The 12,239-nt window shown below is 46.8% G+C and overlaps 4 protein-coding genes across 4 annotated transcripts; 2 read left to right on the top strand and 2 right to left on the bottom strand.

Annotated features, from left to right (window-relative positions):
• Positions 1-1,366: 1,366 nt before the first annotated feature.
• Positions 1,367-1,687, top strand: ARB_04487 (uncharacterized protein; the record flags this gene model as incomplete). Its single annotated transcript, XM_003017559.1, has 1 exon — positions 1,367-1,687. One exon carries the CDS (start codon positions 1,367-1,369, stop codon positions 1,685-1,687), a length of 321 nt encoding a protein of 106 aa, XP_003017605.1.
• A 329-nt stretch (positions 1,688-2,016) lies between these two features.
• Positions 2,017-2,403, bottom strand: ARB_04486 (uncharacterized protein; the record flags this gene model as incomplete). Its single annotated transcript, XM_003017558.1, has 1 exon — positions 2,017-2,403. One exon carries the CDS (start codon positions 2,401-2,403, stop codon positions 2,017-2,019), a length of 387 nt encoding a protein of 128 aa, XP_003017604.1.
• A 2,325-nt stretch (positions 2,404-4,728) lies between these two features.
• On the bottom strand, positions 4,729-4,845 carry ARB_04485 (uncharacterized protein; the record flags this gene model as incomplete). Its single annotated transcript, XM_003017557.1, has 1 exon — positions 4,729-4,845. One exon carries the CDS (start codon positions 4,843-4,845, stop codon positions 4,729-4,731), a length of 117 nt encoding a protein of 38 aa, XP_003017603.1.
• Positions 4,846-4,916: 71 nt separating this feature from the next.
• Positions 4,917-5,693, top strand: ARB_04484 (uncharacterized protein; the record flags this gene model as incomplete). Its single annotated transcript, XM_003017556.1, has 1 exon — positions 4,917-5,693. One exon carries the CDS (start codon positions 4,917-4,919, stop codon positions 5,691-5,693), a length of 777 nt encoding a protein of 258 aa, XP_003017602.1.
• Positions 5,694-12,239: the final 6,546 nt, after the last annotated feature.

The raw sequence follows: 12,239 nt of genomic DNA, 5'->3' as shown, positions 1-12,239 counted from the left end.
TTGTTCTGCTTTTCGTTCCTCTGTTTCTCTTATCTCTTGTGAGATCTTCTTCAAATGAGTCAGTGTCTGTACCAAGCTCATAAAGAAAGTTTGGAGAATCCGCATTTCTCTGATCAGGGGTTGGCGAAATCCAGCCACAGCAGACTGTTGTTATATTATGATTGCTTGATGTCTACGGTGTGGGGACATACATGTAAAAAACCCTCTTCAACCTCCCCCCTCCCCACGATATTTTGATTCGCTCTCTTGATTCCTTCCACAACCAAAAGAGTGATGCGCGCCAATGCCGACGGCCTTGGGTACCCATTCTCCCACTGCTGGGCCGGGGGATAGCGTTGGGTAGATTCGGTTGGGAGGTAAATTTTTCACGAGCGGACTGAGGAGCTAGGCTCTGCAGCATCCGAAATCAGCTAGGGCCGTCTCTAGTGGTGAAACTTCATCTGTGCGCGCAAATACTTAAATACGATAACGATGTACGGAGTAGTTGATTAACATTATCATTGCGGGAAATGATTGCTCTTGCCTGGAACCTCCCTCAAGGAATCTGCACCTTGATATGGTATACGTATTTTATTTATATTTTTATGCAAAGAGAGTTAGATTCGCTCGCATTCAGCCGGTTAAGCGTATCCATCCGCCTGCGGTTCGGTTCTATGTTTGGAAAATTGGTTTAAATTAGCTCTCACGGCACGGAGTGCTGGCCCCGAACTATCCGCGAAATACTGACGGAGGTCGTACTCTGCATGAGCCGAAGTCGACTCTGGTTGCTGCTGATAATGGATACGGCATGCTAGGAGCGAGAACGGTGGGTTGTAGCTAATTAACCCAGACGATATGCCTTTTGGACGCTGTCATTAATATATTATTACATATCAAGTCGATCATATTGAGATTCAACTTCGATCCACGCGGACCAGGGGTTGTAGTTGACCTCTTTTCCATGGACCTGCTCCTGAAGGCGCATTTAACCAGGGCATACCTCGAGCTTGTATTGGCCATTGGATGAGACTCGGCAAACTGGCCGACTCCCTATTTTCCTTTTCAGTGACACTCCCTCTGAAACGGGGTTCTTCCACAAACAGCAACCCGCATTATTACTTCGTCATCTGCCTTATCAGCTCTATCGATAAAAGCAGTGGCGCAACACTGGCCTGGTCCATGCCCGGCCAGCCAGTTTACCTAAAAAGAAAGCGCATGGCCTTGGTTTGGGCCGGTGTGGTTTGGGGAGAAGCCCCCTTCGACAACGGCTTTTCTGCAAGAGTGCATAAAAACCACGCACAGAAAAAAGAAACAAGAAAAGCATCCCCAGAAAGCCCCGAAGGGCCCAGCTCGTGTTCAGAGGGCTCTGACAGGCTCAAAACCTGCGATGCTGTGTCCAGTCCTTCTCAATGAGCGGGATGGTGTCGTATTCTTCTGTTTCCTGTCTGTTTTGCCTTTTTTTCTTGGTTGCTGGTTCGGCTTCACCTCACTCCTCCCATCACATCGCTGCTGCTGGTGGTGTCTCTATGCTGGAAAAGAAATTATCATCCCGCTTCCTGGCGTGGCTATCAATGGATATCGCGTTATGGAGTCGAGAGTTGCCTGCATGCACGCTTATGTCGAGGGTTGTCCTGATACCCCAGAGCCAATGCAAGCCACGGACATCAACCGGCCACAGACCTCTGCTGATCAAGATGTTCAAAAGTGATGGATAAATCAACGGTCTCCGGGCGCACTCAGGCGCTGGTTTGCTGGTTCTTTGGCGTGCTGCTTCGTGCAAGCCCAATATATATATATACTCCGTATATACGTATATATATATATATATTTATATACCCGCAATACCTCCCTCTTCCCAGCACCGAATCTCTCTGAAGCCAGCACAGGGGAACGGCAGCCGTTTCGCATAAATATCGACCGCGCTTGCACAACGCCGATCTCCTTTTTTTGGAATTCGATTAGTGATTCTTTTTTTATAGTTAAGATTTTCTTCTGTTCTTTTTCCATGTATAAATTTTCATATTTGTTCTTCTGGTGTTAATTCTTGCTTTTTTCCTGCCTGTTAGTCCAGGTAACGAAATTCTGAGAGAAAGTAAGGAGAAAAAAAGCCAAAGGGCTGAAAGAGAAAAGGAAGAGAGGGAGAGAGAGAAAAAGCAAGGAGCCAAAGGAGGAAGAATAAGAAAACATAGCCAGAGAGACGAAGTGGGCGACTGAAGAATGAGAAGAATCAGAAGAAGCAGAAGCAGGAGAAGAAGCAAAGAGATCCACGGCGGTGGACTTTCTGGCTGTGCTGCTTTTCTTTTCCCTGGGCGGCGGCCGGCGGCACGTTACCTTCTTTCTGCCCAGCGCTGAGGTTTCACCGCCCGCTAAAAGGAACGACGACGTCAAAAGAGACTTCGACCTCAACTTCAACTTCAACCTCATCCTCAACTTCAACCTCAACCTCAGCCCGTCGACAGTGACGGTGACGGCGATAGCGACCTTTGCCTGGCTTTCGAGCCCATCATGCGATCTCCACCACGGCCGTGATGGCCAGTTGCCAGGATCCCTGTACGTTGGTCTGCCAGAGCCCTTGTTCGCAGTGAGCTAAGCCTTGATGCAGCATCCTGTCGCGTCAAGATGCTCCGACTCCACGGAGAACAGACTTGACAACGCTCATGCATCATGGGAGAATCTATCCACTGTCTCCCCTCTCTGTCTCGGCCTCTCTCTCGTCTCTCCTTTTTTCTCTGTTAAGATCCATGATAAAAAAAAAAAAAAAAAAAAAGAAAGCCACAGGCTCGCAGCTCGCGGCGGGAAAGCCAAATCCCGTTTGCCGTGGGGACGATGGACGCCCTTTTTGTTTTTATTTGTTTTTTTTTTTTTTTTTTTTTTTTTTTTTTTTGCCCTTTGGCAACGTCGAAAGCTAGAACAAGGTGAGGAGAGGGAGGGAAGGAGAAGAAGAAAGAGAAAAAGAAAAGAAGAAATAGACGATGAGGAAGAAGGCTGAAAAGTGCGAGCATATCCCTCTTTAGCTGGCGGGAAGAGCGTATATACGCAACTCTGTACGGAAAGAACGCTTAGCATCCTTGAGCTAAGTGTTGTTAGTAGGGTTATTATGGACGATTGCCGCAGCTGCAGCTTAGCAGGCCACTCTTCACACCCTGATGCCCAATAAGTCCCGAAATAATATGGATGAAGTGAAGAGGACAGAAAAACCTTTCAGGGAGCTGGTTCAACCACCTCTTGTAACTCTCGGCATGCATCCAGTGTGCTGGGTTGACACGACTGTCCGCTTTTTGCTTCTCGACATACCTCTCCTGACGGGGATTCTCACACCTTATCCACTGGCACCCCTTGTCATTTTAATGTTCGTCACTGGTCAGAACATCATTACACGGGGTTAGCAACCACCTGCTCGACAGTCCTTTTTTTTTTTTTTTTTTCCTTTCGACCTCCTTTTATAACGTGTTATGTATATCTGGAGCTGTGGAGCCTGTCATAGCCATCCGTGGATTTTTTCAAACCTCCAACGGTGGCGCGGTGGGTCTTTTTGAATATCACACGCATCGTACGTATCTGTGTACACCTCTACATCTATACTTACACACACGTTTCATGGAAAAGAACTTGAGTAGCGATATCGGGAATTTCGCTAATTACAGTCTAGGCTTTGCGAAGGCTTCCCGCCCAGCTTCCCTTGATCGAATCTCTCAGACAAGCCCCAGTTTATCCCGGCGAAGCTAATTAACGGCAGCTTCTCCCGACTAAACGTTGTTTCCTGCTCATGGGCCACAGGTCGGCACAATTCTCTTCTCTGCCCTTCATTTTTGCACAGGTAGACTTGCCGGTCCTGACGTCGCATCTACTCATTTTAAAATACCTTTTTATACTTTCTCTTCCCATCTCTATTCTGATTTGATCAAGCCCCTCTCTTAATACGCCCTTATTATTATTACTATCCCATGCCCTGCTATGCCGTTATTACCATACCTATTATTATTATGATCTGTCGCCAGCGTCCCGATGACCTCCATGACAATAAATTATAATAATAATACAACCATGCACAGAATTAGTTTTGCCTTTGAAGTGTGAGCTTGTCAGCATTTTTTTTCGACCTCTGCAACTTCTCACTTGAACAAATATCATATGCCCTTCTACTGATATAGATTCTTTCGACCTTCGATCTTCCCCTTTCTCCCCTTCTTCTATCAATATCATACTGTTTATTATTATCATTCTGGCATCGCTAAGGTCCTTAGAGGGTGGGGTGGGCGTTCCTCTACTACTCTTTTTGCTGCTATCAACGAGCTTGCCTCACGCGATCCATTTCATTTATACGCACAGGGTGTGTCGAGTAACGTATCTAGGAGCCGCCTAGAGAGAGAAAGAGGGGGCTGAATTTACGCCCTAGGAGTTGGTCGTGGAAAGAGAGAGGAGGGTCAGAGCTTCATTCAGGAGTGGAAGAAGGCAGAACTGAACAGGGAGGGCAACGGACTGGACAATCCCCAGGGCATTCGGTTAGACAACCGCCCTTTCCTACCACTAGGTCACCCTCTGGCGCAAATTTCAAGCAGCCTGCTGGAGCTTCAAAGCTCTAGCAGAGCTGGTTCGCAGCCGTGACGCTGGCGGATCCATACCGGGATTATCAAATTGATTACTCCGCCCACGAACAGACGAAAGCGCAGGAGCAACAGAGCCAGTTGGTATACGAGACAGACCAACAGCAAGCAACGCTTCATCATGGGGGACGCCCTGGAGCAGCTTTCATTTCGAGTGGCCATACTTCGCAATACCAATCTCAGCCACAACAGCATCCCCTGCACCGGAGCCCCCATCAACAACACCAGCAGCACCAGCAGCACCCGCAGCACCACCAGGCATCGCAGCAACAGCCCCAGCACTCACAATCTCAACAGCCGAGTCAGCCGAGCCACGGTCCAGGTGCGGTTTTGATGCCCTCCCCTAGTCAGCACGGCGTTGTACGTGACTTGCAACAGCAGCCAGTTATGATCCCAACGCCTATGGTGCCACCGCAGCTGCCTCCTCATTTCAGTTCCACTTCACTCCCGTTGCCGTACCCTGGAGACCGGCATGGTGTGAAAAGGCGGCGAGCGGATGATGGGCGAAGCGGAGGGAGTGATGAGACGGCTTCTGGGATCGGACTTTCCATGCTTCCAGAATCATCTCATGCTGACGAGCAACACTCCTCCGAAATGCTTTTACCTACTCCGGGAGATCATTCATCTCACCACCCGCATGCTCTACAACATGATTATCACCAGACATCCCCGATTCATCAACAACATCACCATCACCGACTACCGTCCCAGGCTACCCTAGCGGCAGTTCAGGGTAGTGATGGTGAACTCACATCCCCCGGTGGAGGCACCGGGTCACAAAGCGTCGTTGGCCAGCCGGGCATGCCGGACCCTGCGCCTCGCCCCAGGGGCCCAAAATTGAAATTCACACCGGAAGACGACAGTTTACTCGTGGAGCTGAAGGAAAATCGGAACCTGACCTGGAAGCAGATTGCAGAGTTCTTCCCAGGTCGGACCAGCGGGACCCTGCAAGTACGATATTGTACCAAACTGCGGGCAAAAGCAACAGTTTGGACAGACGAAGCAGTATGTCCTTTTGCCCTGACCCGTGCATTCCTGATCCCCGTTCTTCCCCTGACCTTTTCTGAACCTTTCCCCCTTTTTTCGAAACTTAAATCCACTGGGCACTAATCACGTCCATCCTGCTGGTGCCCGATATACTGACATGTTTTATCTTCAAAGGTGCAACGCCTGCGTAACGCCATTCAAGATTACGAAAACGATCGCTGGCGTATCGTTGCTACGAAGGTTGGCAGCGGGTTTTCTCCCGCAGCCTGTCGAGAAAAAGCTGCAGAAATTCCCCCCTCAAATCCCCCACCAATCTAAGAGCTACTCCTCATTCGACTCCCGCTAGAACGCTTCTCGAATGCCATTTTGCTACCTATCGGGACTAGATCGCTTCTACCCGCGCCTCATGATGTGCGACAGCGTGGTACATTCAAAATCTATTGGTACCCATCTTGCTCTAAATTACAAAGAACACCGCATACGTCTATTAATATCGATGTCTAACTTTTCTTTCTCTCCCTTTCGACTTTTAATTTTCAATTTGACTTCGGGATTTGTCGGATACTTTTCTCTACTTTGGTTAGGCAGATTCAAGATCCGAAAATTCGACAGGTACATCTTGAGCCTGCCTCCTTACATCTGGATGTCAAGAGAAAGCAGTAAATTCTGGGCCATCGAAAGTTCTTAAGATTTAGAGCAAACTACCAGCGGGAAAATTCTTCCAAAGGCACAATGTTCATCGAGAGCGGCCGGTGATCCTTTTGTTTCTACAGAAAAAGAAACAAGAAAGATAATTGTGTCACAGATTCTCTCGAGCATGATTCCCGTCGAGTCATCATTGTTGACGTGTAATCAACCACACCGAATCTTTTTCTCCGGCAGGACCGAAGAATGAAGCAAGAATATGAAACACCCATCGCGCTATATCCCATGGTTCCTGCAACCTCCCGCTATTTCAACTTCAGTGGGATGTCAATTCAACTTGCGTGATAATAGAATACCAATAACTAGGCGACTGATTTTGATTAATCCCGCTACCGCCCTTATGATACCCAGGTGTTCTGCTGTCCAAATTGACACCACAAACCTTGAATTAGCAAACCCCAGGTTCCTCTTTGCCTTTTTGCCCAACTCTCTATTTTACCACTGACTGGACGAATGCCAGACGTTGAACCATGGCTGTAGCCAACTCGATTACGGTCAATACCCCTTTCCTTCGTTCCCTTTGTTTAGATGTATCTTGCATGGAGCCCTAGTCATTCACTTCAGAGCCATTTGCTTACTCTATTTTCTTCTTTACTAATAATTTTCTCTCGCTTGGTTTTGTTTTCACTTCTTTCCCTTTTATTTTTCGTTTTACTAGCTGCATAACCGTTGGCGTCAATTTTCTTATCTACTGAACCCTTTCCCGTATAATAATGGTTGGCTCACTTGGCCTACATCCCTGTAATATCACAGGAGGCCTGTAGCTAGCATGCTAAGTGTATGGAGCACACTCCTTTTTTTGTTCCCCTCTGGCGGATGTTAGTTCCTATGTTTACTTTCTTATGTACTGTATTTTTCCTTTCCGATTTCTGTATCTCCTGCATCTCGAGATTGGCTGGTAGCAGCAAGACACGGAGTACAAGTGGGAGCTAACAGGATGCCGTGTTGAAGATGTCAATTTTGGTTTTGTATCTATGCATATATACCCTTTTCTGTACTCCAGCTCCCTTTGGTGGACTGTGGGTTGAGTCCCCTGTTTATTTAGTCGGTGTGGCTTCACATTGCTGGTCCCCTTTCACATACCCTTTGACTTCATTCGTGTTTTTGTTCCAAGGTGGTGGTTCCATTGCTCTATTTATTCCTGAGATATAATGATCAAGAAAGTGTTCTTGCAACAAAATAAAGCTTCTTATGGAGATATCGTCCCCATACATTCCATACTTGCAGATAGTCCTTAATCTCGGCATTTATTGTCCGGCCACAATATTCCTGGAGAGTTCCACTGGATATACACCTAGAGCAAACAACTCGTTAGTCTATTTTTAAGTAAGTTCCTGAACATGTTACACTAGGAGCACTTGACTATTACGAGGCTGTGTGATGTTCGCATACGGATCTAAGATGGACGTGCCTGACCGGTTTTGTGGGTTCAATATAAGGGTGTGTCTCCGGAAGGGGTGGGTATCAGGGGTAGCGAAATCCAAGGGGCGACCTACTCACCATAGTATACATATCGGCCTGATGGAGCCTCAGCTGATGAAAGGCAACGACGCGTGTAATTTATATGGCGGTGAAGTCTTCTGCGGTGATGACTAGATTCGGCTTAGGGTAATATGGAAAACTCCCCGAGTACCGTGCATGCGCGAGATGAAAAGATGCGTAAAGGTTGCACATTCGTCTACCATTGTATTCAACTCGACTGCACCTGCAGGAACGCCCGTTATGACTTTGCTGGCGATGACTTAACGTCATGCTGTATAATATGCAGGAATCCGTAAATAAGGCAGGGGAGATACTTCACATACGCTTCACGGCCTCTGAATTTTGGTCAGCTTATGTGGCGCTGGTCAGTTTCTCTTCTTAACGGGGGCTAGGTTTCGGTAAGCCGACAGCTGGAGTCTCATGCAGGAAAACTTTGAAGGGTACCGGTAACAATATATCTAGACTAACCCAGTAGAGGCAGTGGCCGATTGAAGATGAAAAGTATACCCCAAAGTCAATCGAGGTTGGTTTTGTTCCTTTGATGCGTGTATGCAGGGTAGTACAAGCTAACGAGCATTTCACCTTATCCACGTCAATAAAAAACGAGATATAGCTGCAGAAGCACCTCCCCATGTTTAACTAGGAAAGCACTTTGTTGCCCCCTTAAGGATGGTTACACATTGTGTAGAACACTCTGAAAAATCTGTTGATTCAGCATGCAATAACGAACATGTTCAGAACAAAAATCTTGGGGATGGCTCCAGTCTTAATCTCGAGGATTAAAATTACCCCAACAAGGCAGTTCATAATGAGGCTTGGATTTATGCACCATAGGTGTGTTCTCGCCTTATGAGGCTGAAACCCAGTAGCTTCATGATTGATATCATCTGATATTACCATTTTGTATGTTTGCTCCAAATAATGACTGTCTAGTTTTGCATACGTCCCACTACCTCTTTCTTGAAAACACCCTTTCTAGGGCTGATGCTCAACGTATGAACAAGATAGAGTTGGCTATGTAATACAGGCTTGTAACCCCTTTTAACTCATCTGTTGGGCGCAAATTTGAGTCAGGGCCCATCAAGATACCGAATCGGGTAGCTAGATACTAGCAAACGGGAATCATCTGGTTGGCCCAAGGCAGTATATTGCAATAAGGCAATTTATATCTCGCGGTCTGCGGCGTGATGCTTCATGGTAAAAAGTGGTTGCACGAGGGAGAGACATTTCTGGGTAGCCATCAAATTCATAGAATGACTCGGTTGACAAATCAAGGCTTTGAGAAATACTAGTGATACTCGGAATCTAGTATCTGGGCCACACCCGCCCATATACCAAGAGAAAGTTCTGAAAGGCGGGTATCATTACTGGGATTTGGTAAGTTCAATGTGTTTCTGTAACCAACCCCGACTTGTGACCCGCATATTCGGATCTTTCGTTTTGGGCCAGTTAATGGTTTTTGCAAACCGGTCATTAGACAATACCAGGACAAGGCCCAGCAGCATATCGAGCATGGAAGCTCAACAATATGAAATTTCCGTCCTTACCTCTAATATCCCGTGGACCTTGTAGCACGAAAAAGAGGCGTGCTCCGGAAGTAAGGAAAAGGGAAAGCGCAACGTTGAAGGGTAAACAAAGGGAGTTACCCAACCTCTTCTGTGCATTTTCTGGAATCGGAATAACCAAAAATTGGACATCATGGGGCGACAACCCATGCGTAAAAGGTTATACAGAGTTAAGCATGCGAAGCGGCGTACTAAATCTGATGCCGAAGGTATGAGAGATGCCAATGGTAAAATCGGTGCTGGAGAATTGGGTGACAAATGAAAGCCATCTTGTCGTTAAGATAATTGCCCATGCAATGGTGTGGAAATAATTAGTATCAAGGTCATTCCAATGTGAACTTTGGAGTGGATTGAAGCTATAACTTGTTTTCTCCTGTTGTTCAAGCCACCCGCACGTAGATATTCGAAGAGCCGTCAAGAGTGTAATTCTCTTATATTGTTCAATGAGCTGAGTCTCATCCGTCAGGAGGATATATAGTCCCCAGATATAGCGATATAGAGTGACCTCGAAGTTCGAGCAAATTGCATCAACTGTCTGTTCGGCGGCGGTCTCATCTGTGTGCGTAGAGAAGCAGCTTAGTCGAAGCGAATAATAGAGAGATATCGCCCATTAGAGAGACTAGCCAGAGGTTACATACATGTAAACTATCCGTTCTAACTACATTGTCACGATTTTGTAGGGTTGATTGACGGAGCAGCGAGGAATATCGACTGATGACTTGTGGTTGAGAGCTTTCCTTTTTGGGACGATAGGGTAATATTTATGTGATGACATAATCTGTCAAAGTGGCTCCACGTGATGTGATTCTCATTGGTCAGATTAGAACTGTTTAAACCATGACTAAGCAGAAACTGACCATCCGGAATCAGGCATTTTCCAAGCCAAAAGTCCAAAATCATCACTCCACCTCGACTTCAAACCTCTCCTATCACCACAACAGAGTCCGCCGAACAACCCAATTGGTGGCGTTTGAGGAATTGCGAAAAGATGTTTGTCCAGCGAAGTGTTTTCGCTCTTGCCAGACGGGCACCAGTCCGAGCTGTTGCGAAGCGCTCTTTTTCTACGTCATTCGTTCGATGTACGTACCAGTCCCGTCCTTTTGCCTTAAAGGAAGCTTCGCTTGATGGACATGAGTGTGATGAGATGTCCAATTGGGCAAAGAAATTGTCATTTGGAACAGGCCGCGTGGTTAGAGCCGTGACTAACTCGTTAAATTATGACAGTCGAAGCCAAGTCGAAATGGGATCCTCAACCTGGCGAATCAGCCGGAAAGATGGTTTCCTTCGAAGGTCCGTTAAGACACCGTCCTGAACCTAGAATTCCTCTCTAGACCCCTGTATTTGCTTCTCTGAGGTTCTGAAAGGCTCCGAATTGGGTGGAAGGCGTCTTTTGGGGATGTCTATAAAGCCTGAGCCTCTGCAGCATTCCTATACTCTCCCTCGGAATATGGGTGTCAGGGATACAATACTGGGATTAAAGTCAAGAGTCTAACTGGAGAATTTACTATACCTTTAGAGGCCAAAACCCCATCAGACCTTCTTGCCCCCGGAGCGAAGCCCGGTACCGTTCCTACCGATCTTGAGCAGTCCACGGGTTTGGAGCGATTGGAACTTTTGGGTAAAATGCAAGGAATCGATATTTTCGACCAGAAGCCCCTCGATGCCTCACGACTCGGTATGTGCCGTTTACATTATTTTTGGACTGTTCTTGCATGATTTATCGAATCAGACATTTTTGAGATATCATACCACGGATGAATCACTCAACCAGTGTCTATGAAATATAGAAGAGGATTTTGTATGAGGCATTGCTCACTCTTCCTTGCATATAGGAACCCTCCAGGACCCAATTGTCGTCAAATCCGCCGGAGAGGAACACTACGTCGGATGCACTGGTTATCCAGCCGACTCTCACACTGTCATCTGGCTGACTGTAAGTGATATGTGATTTTCTGTTTCAGTTGCCCGGCTACCTCCGAGATCAATCAGCGTTCTGCCATCTATTATGATATAAATGTAGCTGACTTTCATATTTTGTCAGGTCTCCAAGGATCGGCCAATTGAGCGTTGTTCTGAGTGCGGCAACACCATCAAGATGGAGTACGTTGGTCCAAAGGAGGATCCCCACGCCCACGGTAAGTTTTGTGCCTTTCCCCATGATGCTATGAGTCATGCTAATGCCTCTCCCAATGATCAGGCCACGACCACCACGGCCCTTACGAACCAAAGACCTTCGCCGACCACGTTAAGCCTGAGTATTGGTATAGGTAAATTGGCATGTGTACCACTTGCCACACTTCCCTTGACCAGGACTTCGTTTTCCTGACATATCTGTATCTGTACTAAAAGAAATGCTGAGGGAGATCATGCCTTAAACATACTTCTACCATCAATCTGACTCAGCTATTTCCTGTTTTATTTGATATATATACTTCTACATCCTCACCTGATTTCACTATTCTCCACCCATAGTCCCGTGTCAGTTTATTTTGTAGCATACCTGTTATAACAGTCTTGTTCACTCGATGAAAACAACGAACATGTCATTTCAATATTGGCTCTGGAAAGAGCTCAGTCACTGTTACCCTGGTACCAAAGTCAGCTGGCGTAGGGAACAACTATACGAGTTCCGAAACGCCTTGGAGCTTCGCCACCACTATCGAGTAGAATCAACTATTTGTGGCCTTGTACGGGACTTGTTTCACAGGATCGTATACATCCCACTTGGCTTGCCGCAACAGGGACCGAGGGAGCCGACAAGAAAAGATATGACCGTGGGGGCAGCATATTCTTATGTTATGCTGCCCGGAACGCTACCTACGCCTTTCCACCCATCCGTTATCCTACTTTGCTGTATATTGCGATGCCATGCAATGTAATGCAATGCAATGCAGGCAAATCAAGTTTCTATCTGCGT

This window comes from Trichophyton benhamiae, assembly GCF_000151125.1.
Source record: "Trichophyton benhamiae CBS 112371 chromosome Unknown contig01293.0, whole genome shotgun sequence".
Lineage (NCBI taxonomy): Eukaryota > Fungi > Ascomycota > Eurotiomycetes > Onygenales > Arthrodermataceae > Trichophyton > Trichophyton benhamiae.
The sequence above is the reverse complement of the archived record's forward strand: the minus strand, read 5'-3'. Positions and strand labels throughout refer to the sequence as shown.